Source organism: Ranitomeya variabilis, chromosome 7 (genome assembly GCF_051348905.1).
Source record: "Ranitomeya variabilis isolate aRanVar5 chromosome 7, aRanVar5.hap1, whole genome shotgun sequence".
Classification (NCBI taxonomy): Eukaryota; Metazoa; Chordata; class Amphibia; order Anura; family Dendrobatidae; genus Ranitomeya; species Ranitomeya variabilis.
The window spans coordinates 234530830-234550122 of NC_135238.1; the positions used below are offsets into that span (position 1 = coordinate 234530830).

Consider the following 19293-nt stretch of genomic DNA (forward strand, 5'->3'; position numbering starts at 1 on the left):
GCTCCAAGGGGCTTGTACTCCTCAGCAACGTTGTCCCTGACTTGTTTGGAGATCTCCTTGGTCTTCATGGTTCTAGTTGGAGATCTCCTTGATCTTCATGGTGCTGGTTGGAGATCTCCTTGGTCTTCATGGTGTTGTATGGAGATCTCCTTGGTCTTCGTGGTGCTGGTTGGAGATCTCCTTGGTCTTCGTGGTGTTGTTTGGAGATCTCCTTGGTCTTCATGGTGATGTTTAGAGATCTCAATGGTGTTTGGTTAGTGGTGTCTCTTGTTAATGGTGTTGCAGTCTCCGTGGCCTTTCAGAGAAGGTAAAGTGTCTATACTGACAGACATGGGACACTTAGGCTGGTTTCACACTTGCGTTTTGATCTGCAGCGTTTTAGCGCTAAAAAACGCATGCGTTTTTTTTCTATACTTAACATTAAAAACGCATGCGTTTTTTAGCATGCGTTTTGACGCGTTTTCGGCAACGCATTCATTTTTTGCGGCGTGCGTTTAGTTGCAGAAATGCAACCTGTAGTAATTTCTAGCGGCGTTTTTTTGCCGCAAAAAACGCATGCGTTTATTCGCGGCAAAAAAATGTATTGCTGTCTATGTAAAAGCATGCGTTTTTAAGCACATGCGTTTGCATGCGTTTTTAAACGCATGCGTTTCTATAGAAAAACAAGAAAACACAAAAAAAACAAGAAAACCCTAACCCTAACCCTTGGGTTACTAGGGATCCTAACCCTAACCCTAACCCTAAGGTTAGGATCCCTAGGGATCCTAACCCTAACCCTAACCCTAGGGATCCTAACCCTAACCCTAGGGATCCTAACCCTAACCCTTAGGGTTAGGGTTAGGATCCTAACCCTTAGGGTTAGAATTAGGGTTAGGATCCCTAGGGTAACGGTTAGGGTTGGGGTAATGATCCCTAGTAACCCTAGGAATCCTAAACCTAACCCTAGGGATCCTAACACTAACCCTTAGGGTTAGGGTTAGGATCCTAACCCTTAGGGTTAGGATCCCTAGGGTTATGGTTAGGGGTAGGGTTAGGGTTAGGATCCCAAGGGTTATGGTTAGGGGTAGGGTTAGGATCCCAAGGGTTATGGTTAGGGGTAGGGTTAGGATCACAAGGGTTAGGGTTAGGGGTAGGGTTAGGGTTAGGGGTAGGGTTTGGATCCCTAGGGTTATGGTTAGGGTTAGGGGTAGGGTTAGGGTTTGGATCCCTTTATCACCTTGATGGTGGGGGGTGGCTTATCAGTGACCTGGTGACCAGGACATTCTTCTAATAAAAAGCTACCCCTAACCCTAACCCTAGGGATCCTAACCCTAACCCTAGCTAATTCTATTAATAGTGGGTTTTCTAGTTGATTTTGATGATTGGCAGCTGTCACACACTTCTCAGCATGCGTTTCAAAAACGCAAACGCAGGAAAAAACGCATGTAAACGCGTCAAAACGCCGCGTTTTTTTTCTGCATGCAAAAACGCATGCGTCTAAAAAACGCAGCGTTTGCATGCGTTTACATGCGTTTTTTCACCACCTGCGTTTTTTTTTTAAACGCTGCAGATCAAAACGCAAGTGTGAAACCAGCCTTCGATTGCACACAGGGGACGTCCAGTCACTAAGCATGGGACTTATGAAGAGAATTGCTTGTACCACAAATATTTAGGGGCTTCATAGCAAAAAGGGTGAATACATATGCACAGGCCAATTTTTAGTTCTTTGATCCCATAACTTTAATTTATGCCTATATTTTTCTCACTTCACCAACTTAGACTATTTCGTGCTGATACGTCACATACAAATCGGATTACAAAAATATTTACAAACAGGTTGTAGTGTTACAAAATAGGTGAAAGCACCAAGGGGGTGACTACTTTTGCAAGCCATTGTATTGTGTATTTTGTGGTTTTGCTGCCTTTATTCTTAATTTGCAATATGCACATTACAATAAGTACAAGGAAAACCATTGTATGAACAAGTGTGTCCAAAAATCTTGATTGCTACTGTATAATCTGGGTAGATCATTCAGTCTTTGCCCTATGATGTAGCAGAATCCATAAAATTGACACCAAACTTTCATCTGAAAGAAATCAAACCATTGTAGGCTATGCCATGTTTTCTTGTTCTGCAGTTTTATGGTGCTGCAGTTTGAGTTTTTTCCACTAGATGTCAGTGTTTCTCCTGTGAAAGCTTCATGTTGCCTTCTGCAGATCATGATTCTGATCAGGACACAGAAACAATTGTAGCAGATGTAGTGAAATGATAGTGACCATCATAATCAATTCCATGCGTTCCATCACAGCATAGGTTCTAAGAATTTCTTTTGTCTGACAGTCATACAACATCCCACAGTTAAAACCTGCCCACGAGTCCTCTGCTTCACTTATCCTTATTTTCTTCTCAATTCATAGCAAAAGCTAAATCCGGAATGTAGGCAGTGATAAGAGAGCAGTGCATTGTGGGAACTCAGGTGGCAGCTACACAGATTCATATACTCACTGCTATTTGAATGCACTTGGCGGAAATCAATAGTTCAAATGAGTCCACTAAAGAGCAGAATGAAAGAGGGAGGTGCAGATACATAGGTAGTGCTGCTGCTTTCAGTAAGTCTTGTATCTCACTCTATTGCTGGATTCACAGCTACACTGCTCAGTACTGCTGTATAATGTCCTCCTTGCTTCTGCTTTTAGTTAGTCTTTTATCTCAATTGCTGGATTCACAGTTACACTGCTCAGTACCATTGTATAATGTCATCCTTGCTTCTCCTTTCTAGTAATTCTTTTATCTCACTATAATGCTGTATTCATAGCTTAGCTAATCAATATTCTTATATAATTTCCTCCATGCATCTGCTTTCTAGTAAGTTTTATTTTGAATCTTTATTTCAGCACTGGATCCACAGCTACACTTCTCAGTATTGCAATATAATGTCTTCTATGATGCTACTTGCAATTAAGTATTTTTTTTCTCACTCCATAGCTAAATTCGCATCTGCTCAGTAAAGCTGTATAATGCTCTCCATTCTGCTGATCTCAAGCTTTTATCTCAACCCAGAAATAGATTCACATCTGCATTGCTTAGTAATGATGGATGGTGAAATCTATGATGTTTCTTACTAGTAAGTGTTTATCATCCCAATGCTGGATTCACATCTACACCGCTCAATATTGCTGTACAATATCCTCCATGATGCTGCTTGGAGACCATTAATCCCTTATGTCTATGGTTGCTGTGTATGAGACACATCATGGCCATCATAGCCACTAGTCTATACCCACCAGCTGAGAGACAACTGAAAATTAGAGAGTCTGCAGAGAGAAAAAGATTTTTTGAGAGTTGGCCATAAGAATGTTTTAAATAAAGTCACCTGACCCTGCAAACAGCGCCCCTGCTGAATGAGGAAAGAAAACGAGGGGGCTGTTATAAGCCACATCAGCACTCCAGGGGATGATTTTTTTTTTAACACTTCTCCTTCTTCCCTCTGTTAGTTCTTCCTGGCAGTCAGTCACTCTCCTTCCCCTATTACTGCAATGGATTGAATCTCTGAATTATGATCTGGAATCGGTGACCACATCTCGATCAGGGATAGATCAGACCAGAATCGTCACCTGTGATGGCATCAGCGAGGGAGGAAGGTGCCAACGTCTCCTCTGAATTAAGCTTCAGCAGAAACCAGTGTAGCTGAAGGCTAGGGAGGGCACAGAAGGAGTAGCCACAACCGGGCCCCTGCATCTTAGTGGCCCCATAGTCTCCTCCGCTAGATTAAAGGTCACCATAAGATTTTTGGTTTTTGACCCGTGGTGCGCTGGGGACTGGGGTTCGCTGGGGACTGGGGTGCACTGGGGTCCAGGGTGTGCTGGGGACTGTGGTGTGCTGGGGACCGTGGTGCGCTGGGGACTGGGGGTCCTGGGTGCGCTCGGGAATGGGGTGCACTGAGGACCGTGGTGCTCTGGGGACTGGGGGGTGCGCTGGGGACCGGGATGCGCTGGGGACCGGGACTATAAATCTCCATAATGACTGAAACGATTAGGGAACTTGAGAGGGAAAGGGGAAAACCTGGTAATCCGGGGAATGTGCTGTTTACAGATCCGACTCGTGCACTTCCAAACAAGGCCTGGAAGCAGCCGCTGCCGCATGCTCCCGCACATCGCCCTTTATGGCCCTGTTCATCTGACTGCGCTCTCGCTTTAACCCCCGTTCTGCTGGAACGAGCATCTAATACAACATTGCGCCTCAGAACGCAGTTTTGCAATCACAGATGACAGTTGTGTAATTTATCCAATGCAATTATGAGACAAATCTGACTCAATTCTTTTATTTTATACTTACAAAATATATAAACTGGAACCAATGGAAAATTGTGTCTTGATCAATGACATTCGGGATTGTGACACACAGTGAGGGGGGGTGGGGCAGAAAGACAAATACCTGGGGCCGACAGAGCCTATGGGGTGCAAAACTACACCTCCACCCTTGGTGTCCAGCCCCAAGATATACCACTTCTTCTTGGAGTGGTGCAATGAGTGCCTGCCTGGTGCTGCCTATGCACAGTGCAGCAGTCAAGATGTGGTTGTCATTGGCTGCTGCACTCTGTATAGGCAGCAAACCAGCTGAGCAGCTAATGAATGAAGACAGAATCGATAATCTGCACAAAATTCAATAATGTCTTTATTAGTTACTGAGAGATTATTAGTTTTTTTTTCTAACCCTAACTAGCTTAGGGCTAAGTATAGGGTTAGGTATAAAGTTGGGCTTAGGTCTAGGGTTAGAGACAGGGTGAAAAAAGATTTAGAGTGGGTGCGGAAAATATTCAGACCCCTTTACATTTTTCACTCTTTGTTTCATTGCAGCCATTTGGTGAATTCTAAAAAGTTCATTTCTCCTCATTTAATGTGCACTCTGCACCACATCTTCACTGAAAAAAAAACAAAAACAGAAATGTAGAAATTTTTGCAAATTTATAAAAAAAAAAAGGAAAAACAAACATCACATGGCCATAAGTCTTCAGACCCTTTGCTCAGTATTGAGTAGAAGCCCCTTTCGAGCTAGTACAGCCATGAGTTTTCTTGGGAATGATGCAACAAGTTTTTCCCCCCTGGATTTGGGGATCCTCGGCCATTCTTCCTTGCAGATCCTCTCCTGTTCCGTCAGGTTGGATGGTGATCGTTGGTGGACGGCCATTTTCAGGTCTCTCCAAAGATGCTCAGTTGGGCTTAGGTCAGGGCTCTGGCTGGGCCGGTCAGGAATGGTCACAGAGTTGTTGTGAAGCCGCTCCTTTGTTATTTTGTGCTTAGGGTCATTGTCTTGTTGGAAGGTGAACCTTTGGCCAAGTCTGAGGTCCAGAGCACTCTGGAAGAGGTTTTCATCCAGGATATCTCTGTACTTGGCCTCATTCATGTTCAATGACAACCAGTCGTCCTGTCGCTGCAGCTGAAAAACACCCCCATAGCATGATGCTGCCTCCACCATGCTTCACTGTTGGGATGGTATTGGGCAGGTGATGAGCAGTGCCTGGTTTTCTACACACATACCGCTGAGGGTACTTTCACACTAGCATCGTGCACTGCACGTCGCTATGCGACATTGCGGCGCACCGACGCTAGCAGTGAAAGCGCCGCACAACGGGGGCAGCAGATGCTGTTTTTCAACGCATCCGCTGCCCCATCGTGAGGTGCGGGGAGGAGGGGGCGGAGTTCCGGCCGCGCATGCGCGGTCGGAAATGCTGCAGACGACGCACCAAAAAGCGTTACAAGCAACGTTTTTTGGTGGCGACGGTCCGACGCAACACGACGCAACTGTCGCACGACGGTTGCGACGTGTGGCAATGCTTCGCACTGCGTCGCTAATGCAAGTCAGTGGAGAAAAAATGCATCCTGCAAGCACTTTTGCAGGATGCTTTTTTTCTTCAAAACGACGCATAGTGACGCAGTGCATGACGCTAGTGTGAAAGTAGCCTTAGAATTATCACCAGAAAGGTCTATCTTCATCTCATCAGACCAGAGAATCTTATTTCTCATAGTCTGGGAGTCTTTCATGTGTTTTTTAGGAAACTCTCTGCGGCTTTCATATGTCTTGCACTGAGGAGAGTCTTCCGTCGGCCACTCTGCCATAAAGGCCTGACTGGTGGAGGCTGCAGTGATAGGTGACTTTGTGGAACTTTCTCCCATCTCCCTACTGCATCTCTGGAGCTCAGCCACAGTGATGTTAGGGTTCTTCTTTACCTCTCACCAAGGCTCTTCTCTCACGATTGCTCAGTTTGGCTGGACGGCCAGGTCTAGGAAGACTTCTGCTGGTCCCAAACTTCTTCCATTTAAGGATTATGGAGGCCACTGTGCTCTTAGGAACCTTGAGTCCTGCAGAAATTCTGTTGTAACCTTGGCCAGATCTGTGCCTTGCCACAATTCTGTCTCTGATCTCTTTGGCCAGTTCCTTTGGCCTCATGATTCTCATTTGGTCTGACATGCACTGTGGGGTCTTATATATATATTATATATGGACAGGTGTGCACCTTATATCAAGTCCTATCAGTGTAATTACACACAGCTGGACTCCAATGAAGGAGGAGAACCATCTCAAGGAGGATCACAAGGAAATGGACAGCATGTGACTACAAACGAGTGTCTGAGCAAAGGGGCTGAAGACTTATGGCCATGTGATATTTCAGTTTTTCTTTTTTATTACATTTGCAAAAATTTCTACATTTGTTTTTTTTTTTGTCAAGATGTGGTGCAGAGTGAACATTAATGAGAAAAAAATGAACTTTTTTGAATTTACCAAATGGCTGCAATGAAACAAAGAGTGAAAAATATAAAGGGGTCTGAATACTTTCCATACCCACTGTACCTGCCCTGGGCACGGGCAACCCATGCGACGGCACTGATTGGCACAGAGGGAGACTTATCTAAACCAATGAATGGGGGTCTTAAGAGGGCATTCTGGACACGGTGGTGCGGCCGGCATCTCTGTTACACTGGGAATATTTCTCTATACGGCCACAAACGCTGAGCTGCTGTGTGAACGGAGGCGAGCAGAGACATGTCGGCTGTGTATGCTGAGATCCGCTGTGTGAAGTATCATGTGAGGATGAGTTTTCTGTATGTAAATGAGAACGTTTCCATTCACTGACAGAAAGCAGAGATTTATAAATGCCGTCATCTAAGTGGTTTTTTATACTGTATTTCATCAGGACTGATCATCCCAGGCAGATACATTCACCTCCAGCCGTAATCGCAACGGATGCAGCAGCGGCCGCCGGTGAGATGGAAACAATTACTAGATGCCGCTGCCACTTTCTCTTTAGACGCAGCCGCCGCTTCTCCTTCCAGGTTCTTTTCTTTTTTTTGGCTGTTTCCGCATTGTGAGACCCAGAAGGGACGGCAGGAAGTTCGTTTTGTCTCAGCCCAAATGGACCTTTCCTCCCCAGCGAAAGATCGGAAAGTGATCGCACGGCACAGAGAGGCCGACAATCATAACGCCAATAGTCCATCACTGGCCAGAACCTGACCCCAACTATTAACTCCTTAATTACTGCAGATGATAAAAGAGAATGTAAATATACCGGCTGCTATTCCAATACTAAACAATTCAGAATGTTCTGGGGCTCTTACTATTCCTGAGTTCCATCCTCTATTATCCTCCAGAGCTGCACTCACTATTCTGCTGGTGCAGTCACTGTGTACATACATTACATTACTGATCCTGAGTTACATCCTGTATTATACCCCAGAGCTGCACTCACTATTCTGCTGGTGCAGTCACTGTGTACATACATTACATTACTGATCCTAAGTTACCTCCTGCATTATACTCCAGAGCTGCGCTCACTATTCTGCTGGTGCAGTCACTGAGTACATACATTACATTACTGATCCTGAGTTACCCCCGGTATTATACCCCAGAGCTGCACTCACTATTCTGCTGGTGCAGTCACTGAGTACATACATTACATTACTGATCCTGAGTTACATCCTGTATTATACTCCAGAGCTGCACTCACTATTCTGCTGGTGCAGTCACTGTGTACATACATTACTGATCCTGAGTTACCCCCTGTATTATACCCCAGAGCTGCACTCACTATTCTGCTGGTGCAGTCACTGTGTACATACATTACATTACTGATCCTGAGTTACATCCTGTATTATACTCCAGAGCTGCACTCACTATTCTGCTGGTGCAGTCACTGTGTACATACATTACATTACTGATCCTGAGTTACATTTTGTATTATACTCCAGAGCTGCACTCACTATTCTGCTGGTACAGTCACTATGTACATACATTACATTGCTGATCCTGAGTTACATCCTGTATTATACTCCAGAGCTGCACTCACTATTCTGCTGGTGCAGTCACTGTGTACATATATTACAGTACTGATCCTGAGTTACATTTTGTATTATACTCCAGAGCTGCACTCACTATTCTGCTGGTGCAGTCACTGTGTACATACATTACTGATCCTGAGTTACATCCTGTATTATACTCCAGAGCTGCACTCACTATTCTGCTGGTGCAGTCACTGTGTACATACATTATATTACTGATCCTGAGTTACCTCCTGTATTATACTCCAGAGCTGCACTCACTATTCTACAATTCAGCAAGCCTGTAAACAGACATGAGTTCTTATTTTGAAGAGGCTGTCCTTTTTCTTACACCAGATGAGTGTGGAGTTAAAAAGACATTTTCCTAATGCTGATAGCAGGAGCCAGCAGAACCTGAACCAGCAGGAGATAGTGAGAGATCTCCGCTCTGAAGCCTGTTACATTGGACAATGATACACTTTGGGTGTAAATTGTCTCTGGACATTCACTTTTTTGCCCGTTTGCAGATACAATTTATACTTTTCAGTTGATGATTCAATAAATCAATCCCGATGAGAAGTATTTTGTATCATTGGTAATAATAGTGTTACTGTCCCTTTATTTGCTATAGGTGGGGATTGGACGGCGGAGATGGGGGTGACGCAGGGAGAATAACATTGGCCATCACTTTAATAGATTGTTATTAGTAAGCGGAAAAGGAACAAAGACCCCACCTAGTGCGAGCAGAGGAAACGCAACAATGAACTTGTGTTATTTCATCACACTTCACCTCAAAGGCCTCTTAAAGGGATAGGACATCAACATGTTCTGATGCGGAATATTAAAGATGTGACTTTTTTAAATTTACTGGGATTGGAGATTTGTCAGTGGGAATTTAAAGGGGTTGTCCGGTCCAAATCACTCTCGGTCACTGCAGACTTATGAATCCTGTTTACATCTAAAGAAAGTGTATTGTTATCCAATTTATCAGGCTTCAGAGCTGAAATCTCACCCTCTGCTGGTTCAGTGTCTGCACACTGCTTGCTCTGTACATGATCATTTGGGAAGCTTCTTTTTAATACCATTTATCATATGATGCAAGAAAAATGCACAGTCCCTGCAAGGTAGGTGCTTATCTGAGAACTTAATTGGTATCTGACATTGGAATTGCTGACTATACAATAGTAAGTACAGCTCTGCCGTTTAGTGCATGTAACCAAGGATTTCCCTGATAGAATGTGAACTAACAACATTTAAAATTTTGCATTAATTTATTTTTTTAATACAGAGCTCCAAATCCCAAGCAAATAGACCAAAAATACAGAATTACTTAATAACATTCTGAAGCCTCCACTAGAGGGAGCTCTCTGCATACTGGTCATACACTCAACTCAATGATAAAACAGGAGGTGTCTCGGCTCCCTCTAGTGGTGGCTGCTGGCAGAGCAGAGATTTCGCATGTGTATGTTGGGAATGTAAACTTTTCACCACAGCTCTATTGTCCATTTTGTGCAGTTTTGTTAATTTTTTTCTTTTCTTTCTTATTACATCCTGCCAATTACATCTTTATTAAATTTTCTTTATAACTGACCTCTGCAGAAAAAAATATTGCAAGCCGTGATCTTAGAGATACCAAGATTCAACAAATAGGGCACAATATTTAACCCTTCCTAATGACTGGACTCTGCAGTTTGGGGGTTAATGCAGCTATTATTTCCAAGCTCTTTTTTTTAGTAACTTCCTTTCATTAAGTGGAATGTGGTGATTCAATTCCAGCTGCAATTATCTGACTTCTGCTCCATCTGTGGCTACTGTATATGTAGAGAATTTCCTGGAGTCTGGTCCTGCGTCACCACGGCCGTCACATAGTAACATATATGGCCCTGTCCCTGCTCCTCCGAGCCCCTAATGCAGAACAGAAGCCGCGTCTGGATGTGACACCCCCGATCCCACAGAGGACCCGACACCCCCGATCCCACAGAGGACCCGACACCCCCGATCTCGCCGAGGACACGACACCCCCGATCCCACAGAGGACCCGACACCCCCGATCCCACAGAGGACCCGATACCCCCCGATCTCGCAGAGGACCCGACACCCCCAATCCCACAGAGGACCTGACACCCCCGATCCCACAGAGGACCTGACACCCCCGATCCCACAGAGGACCCGATACCCCCCGATCTCGCAGAGGACCCGACACCCCCCGATCTCGCAGAGGACCCGACACCCCCGATCCCACAGAGGACCTGACATCCCCGATCCCACAGAGGACCCGACACCCCCGATCCCACAGAGGACCCGACACCCCCGATCCCACAGAGGACCCGACACCCCCGATCCCACAGAGGACCCGACACCCCCGATCCCACGGAGGACCCGACACCCCCGATCCCACGGAGGACCCGACACCCCCGATCCCACGGAGGAAATGACACCCCCGATCCCACGGAGGAAATGACACCCCCGATCCCACAGAGGACATCACACCCCCGATCCCGCAGAGGACCCGACACCCCCGATCCCACAGAGGACCCGACACCCCCGATCCCACGGAGGAAATTACACCCCCGATCCCACAGAGGACCCGACACCCCCGATCCCACAGAGGACCCGACACCCCCGATCCCACAGAGGACCCGACACCCCCGATCCCACGGAGGAAATGACACCCCCGATCCCACGGAGGAAATGACACCCCCGATCCCGCAGAGGACCCGACACCCCGAGCCCTTCGTCCCAACAGCTGGATATCTGCTTCTGGGCAGATCTTGACTTATTTCCTCTTGTTCTTGTCTCATCAGAGCTCAGAGACTAAATAAACTTAATGTATTTGTCAGTGTAGCTCAAGATCAGTAATGTATGTACACAAGGACTAACCACCAGCACAACAGTGAGTGCAGCTCTGGGGTATAATACAGGATGTAACTCAGGATCAGTAATGTAATGTTTGATGTACACAGTGACTGCACCAGCAGAATAGTGAGTGCAGCTCTGGAGGATAATACAGGATGTAACTCAGGATCAGTAATGTATTGTATGTACACAGTGACTGCACCAGCAGAATAGTGAGTGCAGCTCTGGAGTATAATACAGGATGTAACTCAGGGTCAGTAATGTAATGTATGTACACAGTGACTGCACCAGGAGAATAGTGAGTGCAGCTCTGGAGAATAATACCGGATGTAACTCAGGATCAGTAATGTAATGTATGTACACAGTGACTGCACCAGCAGAATAGTGAGTGCAGCTCTGGAGTATAATACCGGATGTAACTCAGGATCAGTAATGTAATGTATGTACACAGTGACTGCACCAGCAGAATAGTGAGAGCAGCTCTGGAGTATAATACAGGATGTAACTCAGGATCAGTAATGTAATCTATGTACACAGTGACTGCACCAGCAGAATAGTGAGTGCAGCTCTGGAGTATAATACCGGATGTAACTCAGGATCAGTAATGTAATGTATGTACACAGTGACTCCACCAGCAGAATAGTGAGTGCAGCTCTGGGGTATAATACAGGATGTAACTCAGGATCAGTAATGTATGTACACAGTGACTGCACCAGCAGAATAGTGAGTGCAGCTCTGGGGTATAATACAGGATGTAACTCAGGATCAGTAATGTATGTACACAGTGACTGCACCAGCAGAATAGTGAGTGCATCTGTGGAGTATAATACAGGATGTAACTCAGGATCAGTAATGTAATCTATGTACACAGTGACTGCACCAGCAGAATAGTGAGTGCAGCTCTGGAGTATAATACCGGATGTAACTCAGGATCAGTAATGTAATGTATGTACACAGTGACTGCTCCAGCAGAATAGTGAGTGCAGCTCTGGAGTATAATACAGTATGTAACTCAGGATCAGTAATGTAATGTATGTACACAGTGACTGCACCAGCAGAATAGTGAGTGCAGCTCTGGGGTATAATACAGGATGTAACTCAGGATTAGTAATGTAATGTATGTACTCAGTGATTGCACCAGCAGAATAGTGAGTGCAGCTCTGGAGTATAATACAGGATGTAACTCAGGATCAGTAATGTAATGTATGTACACAGTGACTGCTCCAGCAGAATAGTGAGTGCAGCTCTGGAGTATAATACAGGATGTAACTCAGGATCAGTAATGTAATGTATTTTCCTTTGTATAAATTGTACAATTTTTATATAATAGGAGAATTGATGAATATGTGATGAGATGATTACATGATAATGTTATGTATTGATACCTTCTATGTCCTTTGTATATTTTGTAGCTATTTGCAGGCTGCCTCGGTTTGCCGTGTACGGGGCACAGTGATGTGTGTGGCTCTCACTCTGCTCGGCCCGGTAGAGGCCGGTTATAGTGCTGTGTACCCGGCTGTTATGAAATGAGTCCAGGGCTGCGTCTAACCAAAACTTGTTATTTCCTGTGCTAAATCTCTCTGCCTTATGTCAGGTGCAGCCACTCAGACCAAGGACAAAGAATGGATTGTAAGGACAGGAGTGTACAGGGCAGAACACGCACATGGGGTGATATAAAGCGCCCTCAAATATTGCGGCTTTCTTGTGAAGTTAATTGAACCAAGCCGAAATCTCTGATTACAGTTTAAAAAGTGTTAAAGTCAATAAAGTTGAAGCGTTGGCTGGAAAACGTCCATTTCTTTGTGCATTAACTTGTTGTTACAATCACATTCATCTGCATTTATCTTTATAGGTATATAAACTTTTTTTTCTGACACACAGCTCCACATTCCAGCAGTATATAGAATTCCGGATCCCTGCAGCCACCACTAGGTGGCACTAACTGTGTACATACAAGTGTATGCAGTAAGCTCCCCCTAGTGGTGACGGCTGGCAGCTAGAATGTGACAACTTCGCCTCTAATCAGCTTGATCTCTGCGCGCTCTCATTATCTGCCTGCCATGTCGTCCTGCTGTCTGTGTTCCTGCATTTATATAGATGCAATGTGAACAAGAAAGCAGAAATTGTAACATTGATAGAACTCCCTGCAAAGAGATGAAAGAGAAAATGGCAGAAAGAACGGCGATTCCATAGAAAGTAGAGACCTCCGAACTGGACATGAGCAGAGGATCATTCTTTGGCATATCCAAAGTTATGGGAAAAACTGAGAATGGTATATAGGACAGAATGAGGATAGGTAATGTGTGATGGCCAATAATCTCCTGTGTATACGAAGTGTGATGAGATGGAATCTCCTTCATGTACTATGTGTATTTATGTTTAGTATATATGTGGCTATATTGTTAATAAATAATATGATGTTACACATTCGATTATAGGAGAGATGTACTGAGAAATCCATGGCACAGGGGGTGATGCAGACACACACGGGGACGGAGGGATGATTGGGATGGTGGATGATGGGGAGCACACAGGAGTGATCCCTCTGTGGACAGATTCTGGAATGTTTGTGTTTGTGACTCTTGTGCTACATTGTAACAGTTCTGCATGTTCCATATGTGTGTGAGCCGGGTCTTAATAATCCAGGAAGGGACACAGATTTGTATCATTTCCCAAACTCCGTGTAGCCGGATTCCTGGGGCGCGTGGGAGGGATTATGGAGCTTGTTTGTTTTCACGTTTCATCCAATATGGAGATGTGAGGCCCCCGGCGGCTGATCCTGAAGATTCACTCTTACTGTATAATAGAATGGCTGTAGCGCCCCCCGCAGGGAGCACTGAGGGGATGGGGTGAGCGGCCAGCATGCACTCAATATTCACTTGTTATTGGAGATGTTTTTACATCCTGACCTTCTTCTCTCTTTCAGTCTGCAGATTGTCATGTCACCGCAAGTGTGAAGCCAAGGTAAGAGCCCCCGGTCATTCCTGTATGTGCGGCCATCACTCGATGGAGGAATCCTCTGCTACACGGACCATGAAGGACTTTATAGAATTTGTCGGGTTCATCAGATCTGACATTTTATTACGGATTTGCTCCACTTCTCTCATCCTCTGTTTATAGGAATCCCTTAGAGGGCAGGCGCTCAGGCGCACAGAACTGAGTATTAACGGGAATCTGTCACCAGGCTTCTGCCACCTAATCTGAGAGCAGCATAATGTAGGGGCAGAGTCCCAGACTCAAGTGATGTGTCACTTACTGGGCTGCTTACTGCAGTTTTATCAGCAGGAGACTCTCTCTAGAGGACTAGTAAACCAGCTGCCAGGTAGTTTCCCATATTCATGAGCTCCGCATAGCCCTCCTCCCACCAGTGATTGGCAGTTTTCTGCCTATGCACAGTGTGCATGCAGCTGCCAATCAGTGGTTTGGGCGGGGATATACAGAGCTCTGCATTCAGAAAACTGCTAGATCTGCAGCAAAACTCTGATTTTCTGAAAATATCAGCAAACAGCCCAGTAAGTGATAAATTACTGGAATCAGGGTCTCTGCCCCTAAATTATGTTGCTCTCATATAGGAGAGCAAAAACCTGTTGACAGATTTCCTTTGAGTAAAGGAAAGCGGGAAATCGGCTTCACAAGTAATATCCACTGAGCTCTGAACTTGCAGCTCCACAAGTAACTTCTCAGAAATGACATCCAAACTTGTTTTAGATGGTTAAATAGAAATTGTGTCAATCAAATAAAACAACTTCACAAATAAGCAGTATTAAATGTCACCTAAAGTATTGTGTATACAGCTCCTGTGCAGATAACGCAGCTCCTGTGCAGATAACGCAGCTCCTGTGCAGATAACACAGCTCCTGTGCAGATAACACAGCTCCTGTGCAGATAACGCGGCTCCTGTGCAGATAACGCGGCTCCTGTGCAGATAACGCGGCTCCTGTGCAGATAACGCGGCTCCTGTGCAGATAACACAGCTCCTGTGCAGATAACGCGGCTCCTGTGCAGATAACGCGGCTCCTGTGCAGATAACGCGGCTCCTGTGCAGATAACGCGGCTCCTGTGCAGATAACGGCTCCTGTGCAGATAACGCAGCTCCTGTGCAGATAACGCGGCTCCTGTGCAGATAACACAGCTCCTGTGCAGATAACGCGGCTCCTGTGCAGATAACGCGGCTCCTGTGCAGATAACGCGGCTCCTGTGCAGATAACGCGGCTCCTGTGCAGATAACGCGGCTCCTGGGCAGATAACGCGGCTCCTGGGCAGATACTACAGCTCCTGGGCAGATACTACAGCTCCTGGGCAGATACTACAGCTCCTGGGCAGATATATGCACCGTAGGTTGATGCTGAATGTGCTCCATAGTTGCAGACGGCAAATAATTCTTGGGTACAGTCTGATCACACAGTTATGTCTAAGGCTTTGTGCACACATTCAGGATTTTTTAGTTTTTTTTCGCGTTTTTTCGTCCATTTTCCACTGAAAAAACGCTAAAAAAAGCATCATTTTTAATGCATTCTGCAATTTTTGTGCACATGCTGCTTTTTTTCCGCGAAAAAAACGCATCGTGGTCCAAAACACAACATGTTCATTAATTTTGCGGATTTTTCTCGTTTTTGCTGCTGTAGTATTACATTGGGAGCTCCATAAAAAACTTGAAAAATCTGCAAAAAAAAAAAGAAAAACGCGCAAAAAAATGCATGCGGATTTCCTGCACAAAAAGTCCGGTTTTCTTCAGGAACATTCTGCAGACATTCCTGAACGTGTGCACATCGCCTTATTCTCCTTCTTGCTAACCTCCTCCATAGATCTCTGTGGTCAGGGTCTTCCAGGGATAGTCACAAAGAAGCATATTAGACCTTGCAGAGCATCGTGTACAGACATGTCAGTTTGAGAGAGGAGAAGGTGGCCAAGGCATAAAAGCCTCTTCACAGGGAATCTCACTGAGCTCTGAACTTGCAGCTGCACCAGCAACTTTCCAGATTACACGGCTAAACTTAGCTAGAAGGTTTTCATTGCTTTAAGGTTGCATTATGTCCTCTGTGACCGCAGGAGACGTCACCGGGTTTCTCTAAAACTGACAAATCTACCCGGTTATAGCACAGATTTTCCAGTCTTGTTACAGTGTAAGTTATAGATAATGCTGGAAATACGGGGCCCTGAAACCTCTGTAACAAACAGTGAAGAAGAGCTGACGCTTCTCTTTTCAACACTTTCCTAAGACTCTCCGGAGGGTCACTCGACCCGCGGCCTCATTATTAATGCTTCATTTAACGTGACCCGCGACCCCTCCTAATAATTCTCAGACATGGTGTCATCCGTCACGTTGTGCTGGCAGTGATACATTGGTCCGGGGTGTGATTCACACGGTCCAGACTGCATTCCTGCACATCTGTCATCTGATCAGTTCAGAGCGCAGCGTCGGTGCGCAGACCACTGATGTGAGAGGTGTCCGCAGAGTCCTGCGCAGAGACGCTTCCTGCATGTTTGGTGCTTTGCACTTTTTTTTCCAGGAGCTTCACATGGGTCACTATAATAGACGGCAGAATAAAAGGAATACGGCGCTATGGGGGCAGTGTATAGGGATTGTATGGCATTGGCTATGAGGAGGGGGAGCTTTGTGTAAAACGTATTTTTTTCCATGTCTATAGTCTTTCCACAGCTTTTTTTCTCCTCTTTCTTCCTGTGTTCAGTACTTTCCCCGGTGTCATTTCTCATTATTACACATAATTTATGGACATCTCTGGTGATTTCTGTCCTGTGTGAATTGGATGCGTTGTTTTACCGACATCTGGGGAGAATTTCATGTCAATAGCACCTTCAGAAATAGATTTGCTTAAAAAATTGGTTACATGTTCAATACTTATTTCACCCGCTATATGTGACCATTAGCCTTCGGAGGTCTGTTGTTTGCCCTCATTCAGCTTCTCTGTTTTTTAGTATAACAAAACCCAATTTGATATATTTGTGAGATATTTAGTAGCAACATTTTTCTTATTTTTTTTTCCTATTGGTTTATTTCATCATATTTGGGAGCATCTCACTTTTTCAGCCAGATACTTTTGCTTATAGAATATTGGTTGGTTGTAATCTGGTGCGTAAAGACCACAGTCTGGGCAGGTGGGTGTGAGGGGCCGCTGAGGTCAACACAAACTTCACCGGGATGTGTGTCCTCAGATGCACATTCAGCTGAAGTGTATTGCAGCACAGAGACCCTTCAGGTTTGTCTGCAGCAATATTCGCTGCCGGACAATCAGAGAGCAGCAGCTGAAGACGGCGTACATGAGACTGGGGACACATGGCAGAGATGTCACTCCCGTCGCTTGCACGCTGAAGTCAGCTGCCGGCTTCAGAAGAGGACGCTGTGTGGCGGGGGAGCGGAAGGAAGGTGAGTAGAATGGTTTATTTTTTCTATGCATTAAAGAACAGCGGCAGAACGGGGGACCTACATACCAGGAGGGGGATATGTATACCAGGAAGGGACCCAGGATGAGGGACATATACCAGTATGGAGGACATATATATACCAGTATGGGGCACAGGATGAGGGTCATATATACCAGTATGGAGGACGTATATATACCAGGATGGGGGATATATATACAAATATGGGGCACAAGATGAGGGTCATATATACCAGTATGGAGGACATATATATACCAGCATATATACCAGTATGGAGGACATATATATACCAGTATGGAGAACATATATATACCAGGATGGAGGATATATACCAGGGGAGCCCCAGTCCAAATCTTGCATCGGGGCCCGTCAGATTTTAGTTATACCACTGGTCCTAATATTAGTATAAATCTAGCCAGTACACACAGTGGCATGTTAAAGTTTGGGCACCTCTGGTCAAAATTATTGTTATTGTGAACAATTAAGCAAGTTGAAGATGAAATGAACTCTAAAAAAGCCTAAAGTTACAGTTGCACATTTCCTCTGTGTTTTAGGCAAAAAAAAATAATATATGTGTATGTGTGTATATATATATATATATATATATATATATATATATATATATATATATATATATATATATATATATATATATATATATATATATATATATTTTCATCTTTTACATTTTAAGTTACAAAAAGGAAAATGGGCTAATGCAAATGTTTGGGCACCCTGCATGGTTAGTACCTAATCTCACTCCCTTTTGAAAGTATCACAGCTTGTAAACGCTTTTTGTAGCCAGACAAGAGTCTTTCAGTTCTTGTTTGAGGGTCTTCCTTGGAGAATTCTCCCCGTACTGTGAGATTCCTGGTCGTCTTGTTTCCTCTGCTATTTTGTGGTCTCTCCACAGATTTTCAATGATGATCAGATCAGCGGACTGTGAGGGCCATTGTAAAACCTTCATCTTGCGCCTTTTGAGGTCGTCTATTGTGGATTGTGACGTGTGTTTAGGATCATTATCCATTTGTAGATACCATCCTCTTCCTCTTCTCACTTTCAGCTTTTTTACAGATGAGTTAAGTTTGCATCAAGAATTTGATGAAATTTCATTGAATCCATTCTTCCCTCTACTCATGAAATGTTCCCCGTGCTATTAGCTGCAACACATCCCCAAAGCATGATTGATCCACCCCATCCTTAATGGTTGGCGAGATGTTCTTCTCCTGAAATTCTGAGCCCGTTTTCCTCCACACATACCTCTGATCATTGTGGCCAAGCAGTTCTGTGTTACCCTCATCAGTCCACAGGACTTGTTTTCACAATGCATCAGGCTTGTTTAGATGTTATTTTTTCATACTTATGACACTGAATTTTATGGTGAGGATGCAGGAGAGGTTTTCTTCTGATGACTCTAGCATGAAGGCCATATTTGTGCAGGTGTCTTTGAACAGTAGAACAATGTACCACAACTCCAGTCTGCTAAATCTTTCTGAAGGTCTTTGGCAGCCAAGCATGGTTCCTGATTTACCTCTCTAGCAATTCTACGAGCAGCTCTCACTGACATTTAGCTTGGTCTTCCAGACCTTATATTGACCTCCTCTGTTCCTGGTAACGGCCATTTCTTAATTACATTTCGAACTGAGGAATGGGCAACTTTAAAACGCTTAGCTCTTATAGCCTTCTCCTGCTTTGTGGGCCTCCACCATTTTCGTTTTCAGAGTTATAGGCAGACATATATTT

At 44.8% G+C, this 19293-nt stretch overlaps 1 protein-coding gene across 6 annotated transcripts in view; it reads left to right on the forward strand.

Moving 5' to 3' along the window:
* Positions 1 to 19293, forward strand: part of TNS1 (tensin 1) — a 374732-nt gene that overhangs the window by 114580 nt on the left and 240859 nt on the right. For all 6 annotated transcript variants that reach the window (XM_077273214.1, XM_077273221.1, XM_077273217.1 and 3 more), the window contains exon 3: positions 14075 to 14112. In XM_077273214.1, the coding sequence (XP_077129329.1) occupies positions 14075 to 14112 (38 nt within the window). The remainder of the gene's footprint in view (positions 1 to 14074; positions 14113 to 19293) is intronic.